The sequence below is a fragment of the Coregonus clupeaformis genome, chromosome 25 (genome assembly GCF_020615455.1).
Source record: "Coregonus clupeaformis isolate EN_2021a chromosome 25, ASM2061545v1, whole genome shotgun sequence".
Lineage (NCBI taxonomy): Eukaryota > Metazoa > Chordata > Actinopteri > Salmoniformes > Salmonidae > Coregonus > Coregonus clupeaformis.
In genome coordinates, this window is record NC_059216.1 from 23,736,302 (window position 1) to 23,763,818 (window position 27,517).

At 42.5% G+C, this 27,517-nt stretch overlaps 1 protein-coding gene across 8 annotated transcripts; it reads right to left on the reverse strand.

Moving 5' to 3' along the window:
* Positions 1 to 472: 472 nt before the first annotated feature.
* Positions 473 to 27,517, reverse strand: LOC121539437 (sine oculis-binding protein homolog A-like). Of its 8 annotated transcripts, none has more exons than XM_045207538.1 (9): positions 27,197 to 27,517; positions 20,385 to 20,456; positions 19,265 to 19,394; positions 18,360 to 18,572; positions 14,755 to 14,906; positions 14,196 to 14,219; positions 10,485 to 10,580; positions 4,844 to 6,575; positions 473 to 3,962 (listed from the first exon to the last, which is right to left on the reverse strand). In XM_045207538.1, the coding sequence occupies exons 1-9, from the start codon at positions 27,290 to 27,292 to the stop codon at positions 3,928 to 3,930; spliced, it is 2,550 nt and encodes an 849-aa protein (XP_045063473.1). In that variant the 5' UTR covers positions 27,293 to 27,517; the 3' UTR covers positions 473 to 3,927. The 8 variants fall into 8 exon arrangements, with proteins under 8 accessions (XP_045063473.1, XP_041703870.2, XP_045063469.1 ...); XM_041847936.2 differs by having other exon boundaries at positions 4,553 to 6,575; XM_045207534.1 differs by lacking the exon at positions 20,385 to 20,456 and having other exon boundaries at positions 4,553 to 6,575.

Sequence of the window (27,517 nt, forward strand, 5' to 3'; positions counted from 1 at the left end):
TCCATCCATGTCGATGATGATATTGCTCCCAGTAATTATAATCTATGTGTGGTGTTTTTTTTGGTGCATTGCGTTTATGCCAATGCATGTAGCTGTGCAGGCCGATGTGAAACCCCCATGGTTTGCTACAGGAGGGGCTGATGGATTTAGCAATGGGAAGGGGGAGCCTTGCTGGTGGGCTATTAGGGTGGGTAGTGCACAGTGAGGAAAGAGCCATAGGATGGCGCAATAAACCAGCAGATGGCACCTACTGTACATACCTGCAGTACAGTATCAATATGACACTGTGGTTGCACCAGTCTCTATGCTGTATAGGCTGGTGCAGACTTTTTGCTGATTGCCACCACAAGTGTTCTGTGATGCACAGTGAATGAATATTTTAGTGTTTATGCTCCAAGGTGAGAGAAGGAATGAATGTGTGTGTGTGTGTGAGTGTCTGCGGTTAAATGGATATTGACAAAGATGAAACAGGTTGGTGTGTGCCTCTATTTATTAGTCTCCATAAGCAATTCACTGAATAAAGCAAATACTGTTACAGCACAAAATGATTATTTTCAAAGCAATCTAGGCAACAAGTTATAGTAACAACTTCATAATAAAAAGACAACAGTTATATCAATTTCTTGCAGTTTTCTTCACTTTAATTAAATAATACTATAAAATGTACACAAAGGTTGAGAATTCACCACTAGATAAAACATAGAAGGGGAAGGAGGATGTTTGGGACAAGTACGAGTTGTTGGTGCTGTAGGAATAAGGGTCCTTTAGCAAAATGTGAGGGTTGGGTTTATACAAGTCACAGAAAAGCTGATCATCTACACATCAACACTAGCAACATAACAAATTAGTTTTTTGTCCATTTTATTTTGTACAAAGTGGGGAGTCTTACAAGCGAGCATCATCATCTGCACTGTAGAGTACACAAGTGAGAGTTAAGGCAGATTTTCTGTTCACGTTTGAAAAGTGACATGAGAAATGTCATGTTTTTGTTTAGTTTAGTATTTCTACTCTCTATCAAGATCTTGAATAGGAAGTTGTCATTGCATATCTTAGGCTGTTGACCTAGCCTGTTTTATTCCATTAAATGGGTGCTGGATTTTCGCTTTTATTCCTCATCTCTCCCCGATGAAATAGACAGATGAAGTTATTTCCACTTCATTCCTGTAAGTAACATTTGCAAGACTGACGATGCTGACACTGGAGGGGTGAATTGGCCTTTCGGTCACAACGATGAAGGCGATAGTAAGGTGTGTGTGGTGTTGTCGGTGTGTTAGTGTGAGGAGGACTATGCGTCAGGGCCACTATGCGTCAAATGTCTGTGGAAGAGCTGGAAGGCGGCTCTGCTTGAAAAAATCATAATTGTGAGTATTTTCAGTTCCACTGTGTTGGCAGCAAAGAATATCTACCCTGACACCTAGTGGCAATTCTTAGCTTCACACAGTTATTTTTTACTGAGATGCCCCCAGTCCAACAGACAACGACAGCAATGGTCTGTCGGCTGAGATCAGTTGAACACACGCATGCACACACAGACCCACACACACATTTCTGCTGTCAGACAGAAGCCCGACCTGTTTCATTGTCTCAGTTTCAACTGTCTTCCACAAATTTCAAGAACCGCAGACACTAAAAGTTTCCAGTTTCAAGGCTATATTTGTCCAAGTATCTCTGGTTCGCGTTACATATGGTGGTGAGGTCAAGTAAAAGTGAATGAATGAATGGAAATTATTCCTCATTATCTCTGTTTCTTATGTGATCTCTAATTCTGGTTGAAATCATTGAGGATTAGTCAATGCAAAAGTGAATTGTTTGTAAATTAACTGCTACTCTTTGAGTGTGCAGTAGGATGACTGCAAAAGGCTAGGTTGCCGAGTCTAGAAATGTATTTATTTAAGATATATATATATATAAAATGTAAGACTGGAAATTCAAGGAAATAATTACTGTGACACAGAATCCTAGTCTTGGCACGGGACAGGCGAAGCCTAAATGCCTGACTATCAACACGCGGCAGATTGTGTTGCAGTGCTTACTCTGAGTCAACAGTCTCTAATCGGAACATTGGTCTCTGGTTCCACCTGCTTGGCATACACAGACACTGGCAAACACTACTGTCATCAGGGAGGAAGTCAAGATAGAGCAGTTGGAACAATACATGGATGGAGAGAGAATTAATCTCTAAACTTCATTTAAATTAGTGTATGTGCGTGTGTGAGAGAGTACATCATGGAGAGTGGCGAGTCGTTACTGTGTGTGTGTGCGTCTGCAAATGCACACGTGTGTGTATGCTTATGTGTGTAACTCTCCCATTTTTGTAATAAGATAATTGAGCAAATAATTGAGATCTCCCATGAAGCCATAGCATGACACCAAAACATAGCAAATAAATAGATGGCAAGAACGTTAGTGTCTACAGGCAATATAAACTCTGATGAAGGAAAATAAACACTGCCAAAATGTTATAATGCAGACAGATTAACACTTGCAAATGACAACATTTTGAACAGGGTGACGGACAGGGAAGTGAGATGATTCCCCATATCGTAATGTAAATATGACAACATCTGTGACTGATTAAAGAATTGATTAATTTGTTTCAGTAGTTTGACTTTACAAATAGTTCTAGAGTACGTTTGGACCAGTGTTTCCAGAGAATTATCTATGACTGACAATAAAATGTTAAGAGAGCCAGCTTCCCTTGTCAATGTTAAATCCTAGTGCAACATTACGACCCTGAGCACTAGTGACGAAACAATGCTAATGGCTGTGGTCTCAACTCTCGATTGACGCAATCCCTTTGTGGTGTGATAAGCAGCAGTCATATTTTTGCTTCCATGATGAAAGTCACCCCATTACCATAACATTACTGTACACATCAGAGATTTGGCTGATGATATATCATTATCATCAATATCATTACAGTATGAAAAATGTAAATACAGCCGTGATGATTAGAATTAGAATTACACATCTGATTTTGTCTGACCAGGGGCTTGCAGAGAAGCAAAATATCCTCCACTATGGCAGAGATTGCACATTGTCCACAGTTACCCACCGTCGTTTGCTGGTGAGGTCTCTACCCTGTTGTCCACAAATCAGTGTGAGGATAAACTTGAATATTCTTGTATTTTATGACCATGAAACCCACTGAAGATGAGCAGTTCAATGGTGACAAGGTCTTCTTTTATTGTGGAGATATCCCCACTGCTCCACAAGAGAAAGGTTTTGCCCCTGGCATCTCCAGGAATGGAGAGTGCTACAGTCAGAGCACAAGGATTTCACCGCTCCTCTTTTTCCTTGTTATTATTCCTCAGGCTCAGAAAATGTCTCCCTCTGATTGTTACCTTCCATCATGAGATGTCTCTTTTTGGTTACCAGTTCAAAACAAATATCCTGTCACCATCAATGGTGGGATGGGGGTTGGAGGTTAGCATTTTGTGCTGGTTGTGATCATGCAAAGGAGGGGGGCGGGTGGGGATGACTTTAGCCTGAATTTCTTGCCACATAACAATGCTACACCTTTCACTTTGGAACAGACTGGCTAAAAATGCTACCTTAGGCCTCTTCCAGCGAACACAAAACTGCTGGTAAACCTATTGGCTTAGCAATGTGGCTTATCAGTCTGACAGCAGAGGTCTGATAGAGCATTTGCTTTGGAAGGAAGGGAGAGAGGGGCAGTGTGGGCTAAAGGAATGTGTCTCAAGAGAAAATAACATGTCTGGTCTGACTGGGTTAAAGGTGAATGCCTCAAAGTCCCACATCCACTGGTCCAGGGGTTATTGGGTTCAGCCTGTGCCGAGTGGTTAAGATTAGGGTGACAAGGCTAGAATTTTGAGTGCTAGTTGGCTGGGAGAGAGGTTTGTGGAGTGAAGGAGTGAGGGGCGGATGGGGGAAGGCTAGTGTTGTCAAGAGCTTCAACAGCGTACCTCATTCTGTTGGGGAGTTACTGCCATCTGTCTGAGCTGAAATATAAAACGAGAAAGAGGATCCAGAATTAGACATGTTCGATCAGACAAAGGGAATCCCCATTCTACAGGTCTATTTTTCAACCAGACATCTCTCTCGCTCAGATCCAATAGATTTACTGCTGCATGCTTGATTAAAATAACATTAGCGTGTTATCAACCCTGACTTCAAGAGTATATCTTCCTTCATGGTGGTACATTTCTGTCAGCACCCCCTCTCAGATCAGGTCAAAAGCTACAGCAAGGGCAGTAGTGAGGGAAACATTGCAATAGACAAAAAAGGTCATTTTATGCTTGATGAATAAACATTTCTGTATATTTAAACAATATGATCAAGCATCAGTGCAATTGTATGCATCAAAATATGCTGCAAAGCTGCACAAACACAAAACACCCTTCATAGAGTTAAATCGGACATCTTCATGTTTTGAAGGCCTTTTTGAAAAACTGTCAGACTGTTTGATATTGTTGTGGTATTTACACACAAAAGCTGATATTTCCACACCACCTGTAGGGACAGGTACAGGGCAGAGATGATGGGAGGGGGACCTCTTTGGGTCCTCAGTAGGGAGCGCCATGAGACCAACCTTTTCTGCCTCATTTGTTCTGATTGCGTATTCGCAGGCACCTCCTCTTTAGCTGCGGCTCCAGCTCGGGGCTCCCTGCCCCTGCCGCCAGGGGAGCGCTGATGCTGCAGGACACGATGGCCGTCTTGTCGCTGGGCTTTGGCAGGGGCTGGATGACACAGCCAGCCTTGGGCAGCAGCAGTGCATAGGCGTGGTCGTCATCATCGTCCAGATCCATAAGGTCGCCGTTGGCTTCCAGCGTGCCTTCCCCAGTGCCCCCCTGCACTGCCTCCTCACTTGGGCCCCTCTTACCTGGTTCCCACTCTGGCACCAAGCAGCTGTTCTCCTTCAGCGTCTCCCGCTCCAGCTCGCAGTTGGCCGGCTCGCCACCGCCTCCTCCTCCTCTCTGGCCAGGGTCAGACAGAGGTGTGGGTAGCGTGCTCCGGCTGGGGCCGTCTGTGGGTTGACTGCTGCCGTTTACTATGACATCACAGGGGGCAGGTGGGCTGCAGGGCTGAGTCCGTGGGGTGCCAGGGTGATTTGTGAGCTGGTTGGTGTAGGAGTTTTGATTTGGCTGGGGGGATGGTGATGTGGCCTGGCGACAAGGCAGGAAGCTTGGCTCCAGAGAGTCACTAATGGCCTCCCTGACCTCCTGGCTCATGTCCTCTAGGCTGCTGTCCCCCTTCCTCTGCCCAGAGGCATCCAGAGGGGATGGTCCAGAAGGTGGGGGGCGGGATGAGTCCCCTTCTGGTTCCACCTTCACCAGGACACTGGGCACCACCCGCTGGATGACCTGCTGCAACCGCGACCGCCGGCCCAGAGTCAGGTCGATCACGCCCTCGGGGAGGGAGGCCGCGGTGGAGGCACTCCCCGGACTCTCAGTCTTCACAGTCAGGTCCACTATGTCAGTCCTACTCCTCTCAGAGCCAAAGCGGGCCAGAGCGTAGCCAGAGAAGCCCGGGGAGTGCACCCCGGAACTGGAGGGCCCAAACTTGTGTTCCCCTCTGGAGGAACTAGGGGAGAAGGGCCTGGGGTCCTCCCCTGATGCACAGGGAATGGGGTCGTTGTTGTTGCTGGGTTTGTCCTTGGAGGTCTTAGGGTTGAAGGGGAAGGGTATGGGGATAGGGATGGGCACCGGCAGGGGCACGATGACAGGGTAAGGGACCAGCAGGGTTGGCGGGGGCACCAGGGGGGCGAGGGAAGGCATACCAAAGTTCATCATGGGTGGCATAAGCATGGGCCCGTTTGGCATCATGTTGGAGGGGAAGGGAAAACCGGGTATATGTAGGCCTGGATGGGGTGGCATCATTCCTGGGGGGTTCCCTCCCAGGTTGGGGTTGTTGGAGGGGTGGTGGTGGGGTGAGAACTGTGTCCTGTGCATAGGGCTGGATGGGGGACCCAGGGTTCTGGGCGGTGGTGGTGGTGGTCCGATGCCAGGGATCATGGGGTTGGAAAGGGGGCTGTTGGGGCCTGGGGCGTGGGGAGGTGGGCGGAGGAAAGGCGGACGCATCTGCTGCATCATCTGGTGCTCCATGAAGAAGGGCAGGGGCACGGGCCCCTGGGGTGTCATCACCATGGGGGGGCTACCCAAGGGGACTCCCATGGGAGGGTGCAGAGAGGGGTGTGTGGGAGGGGGTAAGGTGGGGCTCTCGTGGGGTCTGGGCGTGGGGTTTTTGGCTAACGAGGAGGAAGGGGAGCAGACAGTGCCTGTCTCAGAGGGAGAGGCAGCGGTGGAGCTGGAGGGGACTGGCACAGAGGGGTTTCCCCCAGGGGAAGGCGCTTTGCGGCGTAAGTCACCCAAGGGCGTGCCCCAGGACTCGGGGGTGAGGAGCTGCGCCCCGGTGCTGCTCTCCGACTTGCCCTCCACAGGGCCGTGTCCTGGGTTACACAGGCCCCCTGGCAGCGCCGCCTGAGTCTCTTTGTAAAATATGTCCATCTTGTACTGGTTCAGGCATTTGGCACTGCAGAACTGCAGCCTCCGTTCACCAGCACCAAAGTCCAGGTACTCCTTGGTGTGGCGGATGTGTTTGCACCAGTCACACACCTGTAACACAAGACAAAATACATCATCAGGTACAATGCATTACAAACACCACACATAAGCAGTTAAAAAGTCAGCAACATTGCCCTTTTGCCATGTGGCTATTCAAACAACTTTGGTAACCAGAATGTAATCTCTCAGCCTCACACAATATCTGCAGATTAGGTACATGAAACACTGGATTGTAATTAAATTAACTGGTCAAATTCTGTTTTGTTACACCAAGTAAATAAAAGTCAATCTGCATGGCATTTTTGTATCCTTGTTAGGGAAACCCATCTGTATTTTTGTGCTTCTATTGAATAATGACACATGTATAGTCTATATATAGTGAGTGAGACAGAGAGATTGTCATACTAACTTCACACTGCTATGACCCTTGAGGTACAGGTAATGTACAACACATGGTAACATCTTGATAAATGCTTACAACTTGAGGAAAAAGTAAGTTTCAACCGGCTTTAAACGTGAGTGCAAATCTGGATGGGCGTACTTAAAGCTTTTTAATGAAATTCACATTTACACCTGCCATGGGGTTTTCACCTCTTAAACTTCCTTCATAAGGAGGAACCACTCAGATAAACATTAAGCCACCGAGCCGTGTGTGACAGTGGCCACAGGCACAGCCGCAGGACATAACATCCTCAAGTAAAAGCTTTTCCCTGTAAGGCATGATCATGGTGAATGTGGTGGGTGGGTGAGATGGACAGACGGAGACAGGTGAACAAGCTGCCAGTAGAGGACACGGAAGTGAGAGTGACAGCTGGGTGGAGTTTGACATGTTCTGGTGAAAAATGGCTGTTGAGCACCACCTAGGTGGGTGCTATGATGCATCGCTATTCACTACTGATGTGCAACTTTAATATGATTTTTGGGGATATTTTTATTGCATAAAAAGACTGATTCATTAATTGACTGCATTAAAATGGAATTGACTGCATTAAAGTGGAATTGACTGCGCTTAAATGGAATGGGATTATCTAACCCTACCCTGGGGGCATTACACACATTGGGCAGGGCAGGGGAGCAGCCTGGCACAGCTTGTCAACACTCTGTGGGATGCCAGGCCCTTGTGATTCCAGGATCTTTTTCACTTGCTACAAAAGTTTCCAAAATGTTCACTGTGCATGTTCAATCATCATGTGGCCGTTCGTTTCCAAACGGTTAGTTTCATTAGTGTACCTGAGATAATGAACATGACCCTGGTGAGTGGATGACAATGGGTGGGCCAGGGAGATGGGGCACAGCCCGGCACACAACTCACTCTGCCAGCTCAGAGGGACGTGACAGCGACTCACTGAAGATAATTAAAGCATTAATCAGCTGTCAGACCCCTCAACGACGTCCATCCATCACACACACCATAATCCCCCTTGTTGAATGCTAATAAATTATGGGATGCTACTGGAAGATGATTAGGTTCGGCTCACAGACATACATGTACTGTATGATCCTACGCATTTGATTTTTCAGCGCTCACATATATGCCTGCCACACTTGAGTCAAAAGTAGATTCGAACAAGCACGCAGACACACACACGTCATGACAACTGGAATGGTCATGGATCCCTCATAATTCTGCATGAAGAGTAACATGCCACTCTTGTGTCATCCTCCTCTGAACCCTGGCCTGATTCATTGATTTGTCACTCTAATACTTTAAGATCTTCCATAAAGTACTTAGATCTCAGTTGATAGGTCACCCTGATTCATTCACTCTTCTTTTATCTCTCTTTTCCATCCCTTCCCCGTCTCTCAATTTACAGGTCACTCATGTCAAAGAGATGGACAAATCAGTCAATGACAATCTTGTCCATAATGGGATTTTAATGTTAAACAGAGCTCTCCTCCATCACTAGATGTCAGTCAAATGGCCACTGTTGGAAAGGCTGTCATAATGTAGACATGACCATCAGAGACCATTTCTGTAGTGCTCTGTACTGTTGTAGTGGCGCAGCATTACAGGACCAAAGACTAGTGTTCCATATATTGTCAGCCTGGTTTCATAGACTAGACGTAACAAAAATCCGGGACACTCAGATTAGTATGATATGTTACGTTTGGTATGGGTACATAAGACAGAAAGTTACTTAAGGTTGCGTGTTTGAATCTCATCACGGACAACTTTAGCATTTTAGCTAATTAGAAACTTTGCAACTACTTACTTTTTTTCTCTCTAATTTGCAACTACTTAGCATGTTAGCTAACCCTTCCCTAACCTTAACCCTATAACCTAAATCCCAACCCTAACCCTAACTTTAACCCCTAGCCTAGCTAACGTTAGCCACCTAGCTAAGGTTAGCATTAGCCACCTAGCTAACGTTAGCCACAACAAATTGGAAATCGTAACATATCATACGTATTGCAAATTCAAAAGATATTATACAAATTGTAATTTGTAACATATCACATGAATTGTAATTCGTAATATATACTAATTGTAATTCATAATATATCATACGAAATGGATGATGGATATCCACAAATTAATGTTACGTCTACCCCTGAGTCCAGGTTGATACTGTAGCTTGGTACTCTTACATGTGAGTGATCAATAGTCAGCCCTTTAGCCTTGATATCAGTAGTCTTCTTTTAAACTGTCCATTTGGAACGCAATGAGCCATAACTAAAAAAGTTTGAAAAGTGCTCTGAGAGTTGGGTTCAATGATGGTAAACCTGGATAATTTAAATTATAAATGTGTTTACATTTTCTTGGGCTAAAAAAGAAGACAGATGGAGAGCAATTAACGACTTTCTGCACTGTGAGTGAAATGACTTTCTGCACTGTGAGTGAAATTTCACTGTGCATTACCCTAATGAGATATTTTTTTTCTCTCTCTCTACTCACTTCCTCTCCTGCACAAAGATGTTTGCAGTTTAATGTAATTATGGTCATTTATTTCAACCACGGCCATCGCTCTGGCTCAGTTTAACCATTTGCTTTGCTGTAGGTAATGACCTAGCTACCTATCAACAGCACACGGACATCATGGGGCCATTCATTTTGTTCTTGAAAAATAATTATTGAACGGACCTGTTACACGATTTCAATCTTGTTTCTAGCGCTACTTGTCTCGAATTTACGGTTCATAATAATATGGTGTAATTAATTAAAGAGTAATTAATAGATAATTATTATGTAGTTACCACTTTGCCATGGCATTGTTTTAAGTACTTGTAATCTTGTAATACTGATTTATAGTTTGTCTAGTGAATTTAGTTTAGAAAACCTGTTCATCTCACTAACCGTCTGGTTAAACACTTATCAAACTGATCAGCAAGGGAACAGATTGTGATACTGTGTGTGATAGTATCCGTTTGAGGAACAATATCTGATGGGGGGGGGGAGGGAGTATTATTCGGGACAGTATATTATGGGGACCAGTATCTGCTGGGGGAACAATATCTGGATCATGATGATCTTATGAAGCCTGCAAAACAAAGTGGGTATATTCCATCAAAAATCATTTAAATGCATTAATTGAACCAGACACGATTCAAATAGAAAATGGCCAATGTTGTCGAGTTAAACGTCACATGTGAATCGTATGTCCAATTCTATTACTGGATTGAAATGTATTGAAATGTCATCAAGCCCAAAATGGTCAAGATAAAATTGGCAGAAAATTCCGCATTATGGATCTATGAAGAGAGAACACAACATCTGAATCTAACACAATGCAGAATGAAAATGAGAAAATAAAACAATTTGAATGAAAAAAGTATGTGATTCACTTTAAATCAACGTAAAAATAATAATATATATAACTAAAGGCTAACAGCACATTCTCTAAAAACAAACATCTTTACATTATTCAACACATCAAACAGTCATGAATATCAAAATATGTCATTACATTTCTAGCCATCAAAAACTTAAACTCTGTCTTTGTTAAACGTTTTAGTCCTTACAAGCACATCGCTGTTTGTCTTGAAGACAAGCCTGGGCGTATCCTTAGAATAGCTGTGCTGGGGTAATTTCTCACCACGGCCGTCTTCGTCTCTCGCCTGAGGGGAGAAACAACGGCCTCTTTTTACGAACGGACAAAATAAACAGGTGGACAGAAAAGAAGAAGGGAAAACAACAACAAACTTATGAATGGAAAGACACTGACAAAATGGTGAGCATGCATTGGGTTGTGGAATCATATGCAGGTTCTCATCATCATAAAAGAAAGCCATGTGGAAAGTGTGTGTGTGTGTAGTAACTATAGTTAATTGTTCACATTGACAGCTGAAGAGCCTAGATGTTATATTGGCTTTATCATTATGAACTGTGAAAGAGGGAATTCTATGCGATTGCACATTAATCTAAACACTGTTATCCGGGGAGTAAACGCTGCATTAATCATATTTAAAGACTTCCAAGGAAAAACAACTGTTTAACAATATCACAAGCAATGTCCCAGAAATAAAGATTAAAGGAAAGAGGATATGGGATTTAAAAATCCACCAGCACCACTGAGTTGATGGGATGCTCTCTCTTTTTACTTTGGCACTAGACACTGTACAGTCAAATCGATAAGCATTGAAATTTACACACACACACACACACACACACACACACACACAGATGTGTCATTGTGTCATTATCCAGTCTCCATTTTGTGCTGTGACCCTCTGGCCCTGTGCCAATTCATTTACATATAGTGCTAATGAGGTGCTGGCACAGTGAACAAGGCATGAGGGGCACGCACACACACACACACACACAGAGAGAGGGAGAGAGAGAGCGAAGGAGAGAGAGAGATCAACCAGCACCAGACACAGTGTTTGGGTGAAAGTACAGTCATACAATCGGGACACCACGTCCTTTACTGGGAATCAGGCACAACAGTGTTGTATGACGAGACTGAGAGTATAAAGGAAAACTAACTGGTGATAAACCCAGACATGGGCTACGAAAGTGCCTACCCGCCATGGGTAAAACATTTGTCCATCCAGAGAAGTCAAGCTGCCTTTTGAAACAACTTTCCTTCCAAAAAATCATAGAATCATTGCATTTGCCATCATTTCTAATCATTGGTTGCTGTTGCAGTGATTTTGGGTGACGATGTCCCACTCTCCACTTTTTGGATGGAAAGCTGTTTCAAAAGTTACTCTTCCTTTTGGCTATTAGATATTTACTTTACGCAAATATTACCACACCTTATTCCCCTGGAAAATTCAGTAACACTTGTTAACACAGAAGAGATGTAATGTAAAGAGATGTGATGTCTTATTGTTGGCAACACCATGGCAACTAAATACAGTTGCAGTCGGGCTAAAGTGTCTGGTGCAAACATGGCATCACAGTTCTACACCACCGGTATCTGTGCCCATTGGTGACTAAAATGCCCAGAGGCATTGGCACACCAGCTGTCGCTGTGCAAGCCTCCATCTGGGCATCTGTGCCTGCCCAGGTGTGTGTGCGTTTCACCTGCCAAGAGGTGTGTTTCCCAAAAGGTATGCCCTCACAAATATATACACACACATACCCGTGGTCCCGTGTAGCTCAGTTGGTAGAGCATGACGCTTGCAATGCCAGGGTTGTGGGTTCGATTCCCACAGGGGGCCAGTATGATGAAAATAATAATAAATAAATAAAATGTATGCACTCACTGTAAGTCGCTTTGGATAAGAGCGTCTGCTAAATGACTCAAATGTAAATACCCACAACAACAAGAAACAGACAATCATAGAGACGTCCCATCACACACTCACACATAATCAAACACATCTAGCACAACTTTCCACCCACCTGGGACAACACACATCTTTGGGACAACCCCCTCCTTCTGTCCTCTCATTAGATTACCCAGCTAACAGGAAATGTTCCTTGAACATTCTCTTCTTGTTCCCGTTTGGTTGTGGGATAACAAGCTTTTTTATACTAGTCAAGTAACTTATGTACTGTACTGCTGTTGTAAAAGTGATCTTCATGTCATATTACAATGTTCTAGGATGTCAGTGTTTATTTATCTGGCTAACAGCTAAATAATGAAAACATTTATTCTGTCGGTAGGTGCGCTGATTGGTCCATCCAAACCTCTATGTTGTGATTTCTAATGATCATCAACCTTAAAAAAAATATATTTTTAAATCCAGAAGCTATCTAGCTGGGATAGTTAGACTTTCAGAGGACGAGAGAGCATGATATGACCATATCTGTGTAGTGCAAGTTCAAGCTCCAGTTTCTTCCCGCAAACTCCTCTCTAAGTTTCCTCCTTTCCCTTTTTTGGTATTAATCGCTGTCAGCTATGAAATAATCACCTACCTCACTATGCTCTCCTGCTGCGACATGGGGGCCTATAGGTTCCCTTGCCAGGACTGAATCACAATGTGGACTGGTAATACACTTAATCAAACACACACACACACACAAACATCTTAATCAGTGTGTCTTCCTAAAGTAAATGCCAGAGCAGTGCAGGCAACCGCCAGCCTGTGTATAAAGATTTGTGTCTGTTTGAGGTGATGTGACAATACTGGGGTGACGTAAAGAAGCACTTGCCTGGAGGGACCTCGGAGACAAAGACAGAGATGGAATTTTACAGGTCTCTAGAGGTGTATGGAAAGATTCCTGAGCCATGAAAAAAAAGAGGCGTATTGCACAGAAATGGGCTGTAAAATACAAGCTAGGGTCTCTTCACTTGGACTTTACCCTCTCTAGTGCTTTTACATGATGTGATGGGAGGGCTGAGCGAGAGTGTGTGTGTGTGTGTGTCTGTCTATCTTGAATGTCTATGTGAAATAAACCAGACTAGTCATTAGATGAGCTCAAAACTGGATCAAAACTCATCTTCCCCCAACCACCCCATCATATGTCTGAATGTTGGTATTATTCCTGGTGCACTGGATGGATGGTGTTGTGCAGTGGCAATGGAAGAAACTGAATCCTACCCACCCGCGCTCGCCATAAGAGGAGATTGGGTTACGCGGACGAGGCAGCTGTAGATATTTAGCGAAACACGATGCGTCTCCACTGCCCACCCCATGCCACCTTACTCACTATGTCCTTGCTCCCCTTTCAGACACAAACAGACATGATACATTTTCAGCCATGCCATTTTTTTTGTTGGAAAAACTGGAGGGTTTGGAGTTGTGGCCAATCTTGTGGGTGCATGAAAAAATAAACATGTGGATATCACTTACACAAATGGCCTGCATGAATGTAAGAGTGTGAGACATAATATAGAATCTGCGCCACCTCAGCAGACAAGGCCTTTCTGTGCTCTAGCCATGTCTGTTTTCCTAATGTGGGAATTATGTCCCTGGATAGCTCTTCACTTTGGTCCTTACTCACTGAAATGCAATATCTCTTCAGTTGTGGTTTTATTTATATATCTACATACAGCACTCATAGAAGTGTCAAATAAACTTAGATTTTAGTGTGAACTTTCACTTTACAACTAGCAATACTTAAACCTAGGAGAAACGACAGCAGGTACAAGGCAACTCATGCTATGAAAATAGATAGTGTGAACAGAAAAAAACTGGATTCACGTACAGCATCTTAAATTATCAGACATATGTATACTTCCATTTCAACAGCCGGTAGCATACAGCGCTATGCTAAGTGATTATGTTTGGATGAAAAAAGGGAAAGGAATAAAGACATGAATAAAAACATATCATACTTACACTGTAATTCCTTACATATCCAAGCTTAGGTATAAGAAAGAAAGCAGAATGTTTAACTTCAGAAATCAGGACAAATTAAAACACTATTTAACTTAATGGACTGTCTGTCTTTGGAAAGATAATATATACTGATAATTGGAACCAATGCATGTTTGAAAGTCAACTGATCTGCATAGGGTATGAGGGTTTAAATGACTGAAACCGTGTTTCTGCATGTTCAATGATGAAACCACAAGCTAAGGATTGATATTGGCTTCGTGTTAATCTACTACAATGGGTACTCAGAAGCGAAAGGCCAAAACTCAGGAGCGAAATATCCAAAGTACCTATGCTTTTGGGCTCCTCACCCAGCCATCTAGTGGAGATACTGTACAAAGCTGAAAGCTGGTCACTACAATTCCTAAGGATTGACAAGTGTCCTACGGCATCTTAATCTGAGAAATCAGGAAGAGTGGATGTAGGGAGGAAATGATGTCAGTACATGTATGTATCACATGGTCTTGTGTGCACTTGCATATTTGGTTTATTAATGTGATAGGAGTGTTAAGAAGGAGTTTACCTTGTTTCTCTTGAAGTAGGCTCTGCGGCAGGCGGCAAAGCACTTCTCACTGCAAAAGCTCTTCAGCTCAGTGCCCATGTTGAGGGAATAGCGTTTGACGCCAACCTTCTGACACCACGCGCACATGATCTGGACGTTAGACACATCCTCGTCTGGGAGACCACAAACACAAAACAGACACAATGTGAGGATAACGGGATAACAATCCAGCCAAACTCCCACCCCCTCCCACCCTAAACAATCTGACAGCCACCTGTCAAGTCTCATCGTGTGAATGATCCCACCAACAATGCATCCTGACAGTATTCCCCTTCCAGGCAAAAGAGGACAGTGCTTCCCACCCCAAGGGTTTTTTGCTGCAGTCATGAAGGCAGTTCGAGACATTCTAACCAGACAGAGATGCCCTAAGGAATCTCTGTGGACAAAAATTGGTTGGAAATTTTAAAACTCTTCAGCTGAAGTCTACCTAATTAAATTGCAGAGGGCTTCATTGGAGATTCATTAGAACATGGAAACTAAACACCCTCCATGACATCAAATGGGTCTCTCATCTTAAACAATGGTTGCTGGGTAATTGACATTGGTTTTTTAGCCCCTCAGTGTTGTACTATGTGGAGAGACTTCTTCCTGTGAGACTCACAATTATCACATTATGACTAAGTGTGTGCAAAGGTGAAAATGTTTTTGCCCATTAGTCTTTCACCTCCGCTCACTCCCTTATCACACCGTGGTGGGTACTGGGAAGGTTTTTTTTCCCCTCTTGTTAAGCTTAATGGATCTATAGTGCAAATCTGTTTTAAAGGAAATACATTTTCAATTAAGGGGAATAACTCCCGGGAGGCCCAACAATAGCACCGTGGCCACAGCATGCATATTTTATGCTCCTTTATGCTCCTGCTGCATGGCCCATATTGAGAGCTCTCTGTAGAGGCAGGTGTGATAGATAGAAGAGCTCCAGTGAAAAATATTGATTTCTTCTTTCTACAAAATATTCCTGGGGAAGTTCCCCCTCTACATACCTCAATTATTGTATCGTTTTAGAAAATCTATGTTCAAAAGTCCCATGGTAACCTGGCAGTAATGAAATAAAATATTTGGCAACAACAAACAAGTTGAAGTGTGGCAGGTAGCCTAGCGGTTAAGAGCGTTGGGCCAGTAACCGAAAGGTCACTAGTTCGACTTCCAGAGATGACTAGGTGAAAAACTGTCTGTGCCCTTGAGTAAGGCACTTAACCCTAATTGCTCCAGTAATTCACTCTGGATAAGAGCGTCTGAAAAGGTCACTTGAGGTGGTATGTTTTGCGTTCAGATATTTCTAGCCTTTTTCTCGGCTCTCGTTATGCGTTTCCTTAAACAACTCACATCTGCTCGGAGAGAGCCTTGTACTGTAATTATGCAGCGCCCATATTAAATACCTCTATCATCCAGTGTACCTGCACCTCAAAAGCCCCTCTGTTGCTCTTGCAGGGCATATGAATAATTCAAAAGGGGTACAAGTTGGATGGGCGGTGGGAGGGGGAGTGGGGGAGGTTGGTGTTGAGCTGTGAGAGAGGGACCATACCATCTGTTTTTCCCCCTGTGCTGTGTGAGGTTGTGTGAGGCTGTGAGGATGCCTCTAGGGTGATGCCATGGCACTCTCCTCTGATGAGCCTCTGGAGTATAACGCAACACTTGTGGTTCAATGAAGCCCTCTGTCCATGTACAGTTGAAGTCGGAAGTTTACATACACTTAGGTTGGAGTCATTAAAACTCGTTTTTCAACCACTACACACATTTCTTGTTAACAAACTATAGTTTGGCAAGTCGGTTAGGACATCTACTTTGTGCATGACATAAGTCATTTTTCCAACAATTGTTTACAGACAGATTATTTCACTTATAATTCACTGTATCACAATTCCAGTGGGTCAGAAGTTTACATACACTAAGTTGACTGTGCCTTTAAACAGCTTGGAAAATTCCAGAAAATGATGTAATGGCTTTAGAAGCTTCTGATAGGCTAATTGACATAATTTGAGTCAATTGGAGGTGTACCTGTGGATGTATTTCAAGACCTACCTTCAAACTCAGTGCCTCTTTGCTTGACATTATGGGAAAATCAAAATAAATCAGCCAAGACCTCAGAAAGAAAATTGTATACCTCCACAAGTCTGGTTCATCCTTGGGAGCAATTTCCAAACGCCTGAAGGTACCACATTCATCTGTACAAACAATAGTACGCAAGTATAAACACCATGGGACCACGCAGCCGTCATACCGCTCAGGAAGGAGACGCGTTCTGTCTCCTAGAGATGAATGTACTTTGGTGCGAAAAGTGCAAATCAATCCCAGAACAACAGCAAAGGACCTTGTGAAGATGCTGGAGGAAACAGGTACAAAAGTATCTATATCCACAGTAAAACGAGTCCTATATCGAAATAACCTGAAAGGCCGCTCAGCAAGGAAGAAGCCACTGCTCCAAAACCGGCATAAAAAAGACAGACTACGGTTTGCAACTGCACATGGGGACAAAGATCGTACTTTTTGGAGAAATGTCCTCTGGTCTGATGAAACAAAAATAGAACTGTTTGGCCATAATGACCATTGTTATGTTGGGAGGAAAAAGGGGGTTGCTTGCAAGCCGAAGAACACCATCCCAACCATGAAGCACGGGGGTGGCAGCATCATGCTGTTGGGGTGCTTTGCTGCAGGAGGGACTGGTGCACTTCACAAAATAGATGGCATCATGAGGAAGGAAAATTATGTGGATATATTGAAGCAACATCTCAAGACATCAGTCAGGGGTCTTCCAAATGGACAATGACACCAAGCATACTTCCAAAGTTGTGGCAAAATGGCTTAAGGACAACAAAGTCAAGGTATTGGAGTGGCCATCACAAAGCCCTGACCTCAATCCTATAGAAAATGTGTTGGCAGAACTGAAATAGCGTGTGCGAGCAAGGAGGCCTACAAACCTGACTCAGTTACACCAGCTCTGTCAGGAGGAATGGGCCAAAATTCACCCAACTTATTGTTGGAAGCTTGTGGGAGGCTACCCGAAACGTTTGACCCAAGTTAAACAATTTAAAGGCAATGCTACCAAATACTAATTGAGTGTATGTAAACTTCTGACCCACTGGGAATGTGATGAAATAAATAAAAGCTGAAATAAATCACTCTCTACTATTATTCTGACATTTCACATTCTTAAAATAAAGTGGTGATCCTAACTGACCTAAGACAGGGAATTTTTACTAGGATTAAATGTCAGGAATTGTGAAAAACTGAGTTTAAATGTATTTGGCTAAGGTGTATGTAAACTTCAGACTTCAACTGTACATTTCCACTGAGAGTTGACCAGGTGATACTGACACTTAAACAGTTGTAGGAGGAGAACCGGGGTGTGTGTGTATGTATTTACGGACCATTGTTCCTCATTTATCAAGCGATTGTAAAACTGACCGTGGATTTAAGCACTGAAATGGCAGTGATTCATTAGATTCGTATACCAATGTTTTGTAAATTTCGTATTAGATTGTAGGATACATTCCGATAGTCCTTAAAGTGCAAGCTTAAACACATACAGTATGTTTATGTTGTTTTTAGGTGTGTGTGAGGTGTTTTACCTGCTGGTGGCTTGATCATGGGGGGTAGGATCAGTGGAACTATGATGGGAATGTTCCCATGCTCCCTGGTGCTGGGTGTGGAGGTGGAAGGGGTGGTGGAGGACTCTGTCACTCCGTTCCTCGATGTCGGTGTAGAGTGGGAGCTATTGGCTTGGTTTGGGGATACATCACTGTTCTCCCCCGATCCTCCTGGGAGTTTTGGCAGAGAGTTTTCTGAGGGAGACAAAAGTTGGTCTTTCTTGACTTACTGTATGTAAACCGATGGAAATGGACATCATTGATCAGTTCAGCAGTGCAGCTCTGAAAGATTTGCAGAATAGTTTTTGTTCCAAACTGTAAACATTGTTGTGGTGTGTACAGGAATCCAAACAAATTTGCTTTTGACGCAAGATGGGTGTCCTTTTTGTTACCTTGGATACCCGGTTAGCAGCTTTGATTTGATAAGGCCCTATGCTTGCTCAATACCTGACGTGAATTTCTCAAATTGTATCCAACATTATAATCAGGATTCACCATGTAGAGATTCCAGAGACACCTGTTTAATCACCAATAGAAAAGGAAAGTGCAGTTTCCTGCTGAAACACAACTACACCATAATGATTGGATGATGCAACTACAGCAGGTTTTGAACTGGATAGCCTGACTGAATTGCCTCATCAATCATGGTAAACTACTGCCAAGTTGCAGCAGTACTTTCCCCAGCCTCTGTCCCTGACCCTCCAGAGGGAGTTTTCAACTCAGCACAGACAGTAAATGTCACATTTTACATCACTTGTATTACCACTTGCAAAACCTTATTTTTTAGATTAAGAAGTATGCTCCTGTGCACAGAAAATAGCCTTTTCAATGAATCAACAACTGCAATGACCAGATAAATAAATATTTGTCTCCATGGTGATGCCCACCTTTCAGGACAGAGATGTGTTGTTGTGCCTCTCCATCTGGGTAGTTCCGTATGTCGATGTTGTCTCTCAGGTCTACCTTGTCATAGCCATACCAGCCCAGCAGCTCATTCATGGTGTTCTCCGCAAAACTCTGCAAGACAAGAGACACAATATTTGCCATTAGGATTAACAAGCATGAACCCAGTTTCACTATTACATCACAGTGTAATGAGGGGTGCAATGAGGGATAAAAGGGTTTGGTTGCATATGAACAAGGTTTCCCACCCCCGAAAACACACAATAAAGGAAATGCAGTATTATATGCTTGTTATATGAAATGGGAATGGGTTGCTCCAATTTCCTGAAACCATAACACAATAATGCTTACTATATTCCCAGTAGCAATTATTCACTGATGGCAGAATCCTAACTAGAGATATGTGCACACATACTGTATCAGGACAACTTGACAGTTGACTTATCCCAGACTGTGCTGGTAAATTGAGGCCTTGATCAAACTAATCTAATAGTTATTTCATAGCTTTTTACAGTTGATTTCCAAAAGCAATCCAGATGAGTAGCATGTTACAGTCCACAAATAGTCTATAATGATCACAGCACAACAATTCCACATTGTCTACGTATCATACATTATACAAAATTCCCAACCCATCAAACCTTGACTGAGCACTACCACAGTTTTATTTTCATTGCACTTCCACTGCAAATCTACACAGGCAGTAATATCCAATCAACCCCACCTCACATCCTTACATGTAAGGAGCACAATAGTGTTATTCTATCAAGACAGAACCCTCAGCCCCTCATACATTAAACCTGAAAATCTCAGACACTCTCATAGTAGCACCAGAACTGTATGTAGAGAGAGTTTGGTCATGTTGTAATGCTAACAGTTCAATTAGCTATCTAATTAGTGAATGTTAGGCTACCCAGGAAACATTAATATAGCTGCCATAGAATTATGTGATGTTATATAAATGACATAAATACAGCCTTTTGCCTTAAATTTCAATGGACAATCTCTCTCTCTCTCTCTCTCTCTCTCTCTCTCTCTCTCTCGATATATATATATATATGGCTCAGAGTAGCACTGTTATCTGGCACGGACAAAGGGGCTCACCATGGAGTAGGGCGGGTTGCCATGGAGATCACCCGCCTTGCCTGCCCATGGGTGGGCCCGCTCAGCCCGAACCTGATGAGACACGAGTCATTTCATTACATTCTGGCATTGAACTGTCAATCAAATAGTACTCAATCAAGCATTTAATTGTCAATTACAGGCTGCCCTGTCAATACCATTGGATCAGGGAAGTAATTTCATTACATGAAAGCGTAGTCAACATCAGTTATAACATCAGCTCGGAATCAAAAACTGCAGACGTGGAATCACAAGGCATGAAATACAAGTAACATTTAGCCAAAGAAAAAAGGCAATGTTTTAAAAATACAAGCACTGATAAACGTATATCTTACACCAAGAACAGACTGAGACAATACTAGGCTAGCTGCTTCACATGCCGATCATGTATATATTCATATCACATCTACTATATTGTTGTCAAATCAATAATCATTTTGTTTTTTTATGACATTTGTAATCTGTGCCCCAACCGATGAATTGCTTTTCAAAAGTTGCCTACACATCCATTGATATTACTGCAAGTCTTTAGCAGGAATGACCGGCCCCTTAAGTGAGGTTATTCATTACAATCAGTTGGTCCAACACATTCGTCCAGGGTGAGGTGAGTTACCCCAACATCAATTCGGAGTGCAGCTGCACGAGACCCGATGGTAATGCCTGTGGTAACTTTGAATATCCCTATGGGGCTAGTTAGGAACCATCCGTAAATTACACAATGTACATGGGACAATATGTTCAAATTCCAATAGCTCCAAATTTCTATGACTTAAAAACCTCAAACCAACTATAAATCATAGAAATTCATATACAAATCTTGAAAGCATTTAATGAGAAAACTAAAAGGTGTGCAACATGAAAATGTTGTCTCATTTACATTGTGTAATTTATTGACGGTTCCTAACTAGCCCCGAAGCTATTCAAAGTCAAACCAACTTTGCCACGGTCGCACACCAGCCAGCTGAAGCTAATTGTCTAAATAATTTGGCTAACTCTTCCCACCTGCGAACACACACAAGCGACAACCCATGTTTGAATCCAGTCATGGCCACTAGCATTTCTTAATGCAGGGTTTCCCAAACTCGATCCTGGGCCCCCACTGGGTGCATATTTCGGTTTTTGCCCTAGCACTACACAGCTGATTCAAATAACCAACTCCTCATCAAGCTTTGATTATTTGAATCAGCTGTGTAGTGCTAGGGCAAAAAACAAAATGTGCGCCCAGGGGTGGGGGCCCAGGACCGAGTTTACGAAACCCTGTCTTAATATACCAAATCTAAAATGAGGCAAAATCAGCCGCCCTTTAAATTTTTTTTTGCCTTTCTGCCCCTCTAGAGCAGTTTAATAATCCAGTCACTAGGTGTCACTAAGGAAGCTGTGAGGCATATCCACCACTTCGCTGAGACTTCTTAGTCACCACACTCACAACAACATAACATGAAAAGACACAATGTCTGAGTTTCATCACCATTCGATATCAATACTTATGGAGCTCAAAACATATAAACACATCAATAGTTAGTGAAAACAAAATCTAAGACATCATGACATCAAACACAAAAGGCCAACTGAAGTTTGCCTGAGACAGGTTCAATGAAAGAGTTTGTGGTCACTACTATTGTCTTGGTTCCGTTCTGCTGCGCTACTTCTTTCAACAACTTCTGAGGTTTTTGCATGTTACAGAAGAACATTGACTCTTGCTTGCCCATTGACTAAGTGCTTGTTTGACCCAGATGTGACTGGATCACATTACTCAAACTAAATGAAAGGGTATAATGCCAGCAACCGTCATCTGTCTGCCTCTCTCCATCTTCAAGAAAGTTTGCCCTCATCTTTGCTCCCTGTCCCCTCTGTCACCCTGCCACTTCCAGAAAGAGGGAGTGGTAAAGAGAGTGGAACCCAATCTGTATGGCAGGTCATGAAAGCAGCACACAGGCTTGATGAGATAGGAGGCAGTGCTATGGTGCTGTCTGGACGATGACTGTCAACTGTTCATTGCAAATGTGCAAACTCTCTGGACTGGACTAAACCTCCTCTAAAGCTATCCAATTCATCACGCTTGTCCTACAGAGTGTCCTTCAACCCTGGTCCTACAGGCTTTTGTTCCAGCCCAGGACTAACACACCTGATTCAACTAACCATCAACCTCTCAATCAGTTGAATCAACAGAGATCAAAAGTGATCAATGTAGAAACAGAAGTATGAACAAACTTTATTTATACGAAATGGTCACAAAATAACACCATTCAACCCCAATCACAGCTCTGCAAAACACTGACTTGCTGCCAATGTTCAACTTTGGAACAGACAAAACTTTAGCTGTTTAGAATAATGATATTATTTTTATACAAAAGCTTGTTTCCTTCAGTTAGCAAGATGTGCTGGTAGGGGCGAGCAGCGGGAATCTGATACCTTGGACAGAAACCAGAGTAGGTCACAGTACACCATGATAAAAGTCTCATTGAGTAGGCCCTCCTTCAGACTCTCCTAGCCAAGACTCTCTCCCACTGCTCCGCTTTCATTTCCCCCTACCTTCCTTGATATTTGATCCTGTGCAGACGCTCAGGTTTCAGTTTTTACAGCTTAGGCAGCCTATTGCTGTATACATTCCTTTCTCCCCTGCTCTTACCCTGCACTATCCCCTATCCCACCAAGTATCTCCTTGATTACTTACTGTGGCTTATTTTACCATGGTGCACATTAAAGCGGCACAAGATGAAGGAAACACTGTCAGACTGTTTGAGGTATGATCTCTCACAAGGGCACATTGTGTGGTGTTTTTTGTCTTTCTTGCTTTTTCAAACAGACGAGAGAAGAGGGAGAAAACAAAGAAAGAAAAGTAGCAAAATGTTTAAAGTAGCAAACAGGCCTTCAGTTTATGGTTAAGGGAGAGAGTTATACTGTAGCATGTTTGGCAGAGAATGTTGAAGATAGTGGCTTTTGAGATAAATACTGCATCTTATTCTGAACGTGGAACTAGGGCTACTTTGTCATCTGTATCCGCTAGTCTTATTGGTCTTTGTTTAGCAGTAACAATTTTGTCACACTGTGACATACAGTGCCTTCAGAAAGTATTCACACCCGTTTACTTTTTCCACATGTTGTGTTAAAAGTCTGAAATTAAAATGGATTAAATTGAGATTTTGTGTCACTGGCCTTTACACAATACCCAATAATGTCAAAGTGGAATTATATATATTTTATTAATTAAAAATGAAAAGCTGAAATGTCTTGAATAAGTATTCAACCCTTTTGTTATGGCAAGCCTGAATAAGTTCAGGAGTAAAAATGTGCTTAACAAGTCACATAATAAGTTGCATGGAATCACTCTGTGTGCAATAATAGTGTTTAACATTATATGTGAATGACTACCTCATCTCTGTACCCCACACATACAATTACAGTATCTGTACGGTCCCTCAGTCGAGCAGTGAATTCCAAACACAGATTCACCCACAGAGACCAGGGAGGTTTTCCAATGCCTCGCAAAGAAGGGCACCTATTGGTAGATGGGTAAAAATGTAAAAAGCAGACATTGGATATCCCTTTGAGCATGGTGAAGTTATTCATTACACTTTGGATGGTGTATCAATACATCCAGTAACTACAAAGATACAGGCGTCTTTCCTAACTCAATTGCCAGAGAGGAAGGAAACATCTCAGGGATTTCACTATGAGGCCAATGTTGACTTTAAAACAGTTACAGAGTTTAATGGCTGTGATAGGAGAAAACTGAGGATGGATCAACAACATTGTAGTTACTCCACAATACTAACCTAAATGACAGAGTGAAAAGAAGAAATCCTGTACATAATAAAAATATTCCAAAACATGCATCCTGCTTGCAATAAGGCACTAAAGTAAAACTGCAAAAACAAATGGCAAAGAAATTAACTTTATGTCCTGAATACAAAGCGTTATGTTTAGGGCAAATACAACATAACACATCACTGAGTAACGCTTTTCATATTTTCAAGCTTGGTGGTGGCTGCATCATGCTATGGGTATGCTTGTCATCGGCAAGGGAGTTTTTAGGATAAAAATAAACGGAATAGAGCTAAGCACAGGCAAAATCCAAGAAGAAAACCTGGTTCAGTCTGCTTTCCAACAAACACTGGGAGACAAATTCACCTTTCAGCAGGACAATAACCTAAAACAGAAGGCCAAATATACACTGGAATTGCTTACCAAGATGACATTGAATGTTCCTGAGTGGCCTAGTTACAGTTTTGACTTAAATCAGCTTGAAAGTATATGGCAAGACTTGAAAATGGCTGTCTAACATTGTTGATCAATCAACTTTTCAGAGCTTTAATACTTTTTTAAGAATGTGCAAATATTGTACAATCCAGGTGTGCAAAGCCCTTAGAGACTTACCCAGAGAAACTCACAGTTGTAATTGTTGCCAAAGGTGATTCTAACATGTATTGACTCTGGGGTGTAAATACTTATGTAAATGAAATATTTCTGTATTTCATTTTCAATAAATTAGCTAAAATTTATAAAATCAGATTTTCACTTTGTCATTATTGTACTGTGTGTAGATGGGTGAGAGAAAAATATATATTGAATTATTTTGAATTCAGGCTGTAACACAACAAAATGTGGAATATGTCAAGGGGTATGAATACTTTCTGAAGGCACTGTAAATGGCATAAATAATAAAATCCATGAACACTTTCAGGGTCAGATTTGATTTAGTACCAGGTGCAAAGTGTAAACCTTGTTTTCCAAGATGGAATTACTGCATCTCAGACAACATAAAGTCAATTGTAATTGTTTCCCCATAAGAGTCTTGATGGTCAAGAACAGCTTGTTGACACTACAGCACATCCTATAGCTTCAAACTTGCTAGGAACGCTATTTGATCGGTCTCTAATTCTATTACCACTTCCTTGATAATCACATATCTGGAAAGGCTGACATAGAACTGGAATTCACAGCAGTAATTGAAAGATGTACATTGTACTTAATGTAGTAAAAAAAAAGAGTATGCCTGGGTGTATAGCAGCACCTGTGACTTTTGCTGTTGTCTGGCTGCCAACAGATCTGAATTGGAGCTGTTCTTCAATGTTGAAGGAGAATCAATTAATGGTATATTTGGTTATACAGGAGACATCCAGAATGCTCTCCATATGCTGATAATTATACTGTAGATGTTGCACCTTCCATGCCTTAAACTAAGCTCATTGATGAGGAGATGGAACAGAAGGATGTGGTAGCCTTGCTCTGATTAGTATTTTTTTACAACTGCTGTCAGTCAGTCACTTCAGAGAATGGATATGACAATTGAGTCATTTTCCCAACAGTGCAGACAACTTTGTCTGTCTAACACACTATGAAATTCATTAAACACTTCGACAGCATTTCATAATTTGATTGATGGAGACAAAGAAACAAAAGCACATTCACAGAATACCATTCTGTGCTAGTCAAAATAATTCCCATTTAGAATGCTTGTTGGTCCATAGCCTCCCACTGGGCACACAACGGTTGAATTGACGTTGTTTCCACGTAATTTCACGTTGATATGCCACTCAATTTGTAGAAATTAAAATGAACCAATAAATAAATATGGCATCTTAAATGCAATAGGGCTGAATGTAGCACGCATGAGACCAATATTCAAATCCAAATACTGTATTTAGCATGCCTCCACACAATTCACTGCAAGAGAAAAAGGGGTGTTTCTCTGAAACCCAGTACACACACCTCTTGGACGAGAAGAGACATGATTTACACCAAAACGTCTGTAGGCTTTCCTGAAAATCTTTGTTCATAATTCCTCTAAATAAATATATAAAAAATAAAAGAAATACTCTAACAATAGGCCCATATCTGACTTTGCTCTGGGATTTATTATGTACTGGCAATTATTTTTCTCAACCCAGGCATAGAATGTGTACAAACAATGAACCCAGAGACAAAGCAGCGATAGGTTCCCTGCATGCCATGCCCTCTTCACATCTTTCTTACTGCAAAATATTTGGATCAATACATGGCAAGCATAAGTGTACCATCGGGTAGGCTTATAATGTATGCAGAACAGTATATCGCACGATAAAGAATGTGCTCTTGTCCGGCGTCTGTAGACACACATCTGGAAGCACACCTCTAGCACTTCGGCTCGTCCACAGCTGGAAAGGACAGATATCGTTTGGCTTGAGTTCACGATGCAGTCTATAGACGATGTCTAGCGTTAATCATTTGCATTAAGTGTATTTCCTTTAATAGATATTGATAGTCTCCCAACGCTGTTTTATTTTAAATGCGTAGGCTACGCTAAGTGTTGTTTCTGCGGGAGTAGCGGTAGTAATAGTATAGTGGCACTGTTGACGCCTTGACTGACGCACTGGATTTTCCATTTACTCCAAAGGAACCATGTGGGCTAAGGAAAACCACACAAATTACAATAATGGGGTCCTAATTCTCCAGAATATGTTTTCCCATTCATTGACAAAAAGTAAATGTAGGCTACTGGTAGGCCTATGTGGAACAACAAAGACGGTGTAGCCTAGGCTGTATTATAACGCATGGCAAGACATTCTACCCTATCCATTTTTATTCAACATGCTGTGAACACTGGACTATGAATGGGTTCAATGAATTGCCAAAAATAAATATGACGTTGAACTTATTCGCTATTCGTCCAATAAATTTCATCAATGAATCAGGTCTGCTCTAAAATGTGAAAGAGGATGCGCGCTTTACGCATCCACAGATATCACGCGTTTTAATGAGTGCTCTGTTTCCATGCGTAATCACAGCCAAGTGGTCCAATATTGATCACTTACCTTCATTTCTTCGTTGATTTCCCTTTTCACGGGGTGAGCCGGTTTTCTGCTTCTTTTATTTTCGGGGGGTCTGCCCTCTTTTTCCATCTCTGCCATTTTTTATAATGGCTCTGTCAATATTTGCGGCAGGGGTAGACTGGATAAGTGCGAGGCGGGGCCGCTTTAAAGTTGCCCAACGGCTAATGTCAAGCTGGGGAACAGCCCGGGTGAAGTTGGTGATGCCGTTGAGGGCTTGCGTTGCCCTGTTAAGTCAGCCATCTTCTGCCCCTATTTTTCCACGGTCTGTGCGCAAGTTCGTGTGTGTGAGCTGCCTCTGAGTCA

Bases quoted from the DNA above. Each gene is read 5' to 3' on its own strand.
- LOC121539437 (XM_041847936.2), bottom strand. From the start codon at position 27,292: ATGGCAGAGATGGAAAAAGAGGGCAGACCCCCCGAAAATAAAAGAAGC. The intron at 20,457-27,196 runs GTAAGTGATCAA...GTGTCTCATCAG, and splicing joins AAATCAACGAAGAAATGAAG to GTTCGGGCTGAGCGGGCCCA. The intron at 18,573-19,264 runs GTGGGCATCACC...TGTCTCCCTCAG, and splicing joins ACACATCTCTGTCCTGAAAG to AAAACTCTCTGCCAAAACTC.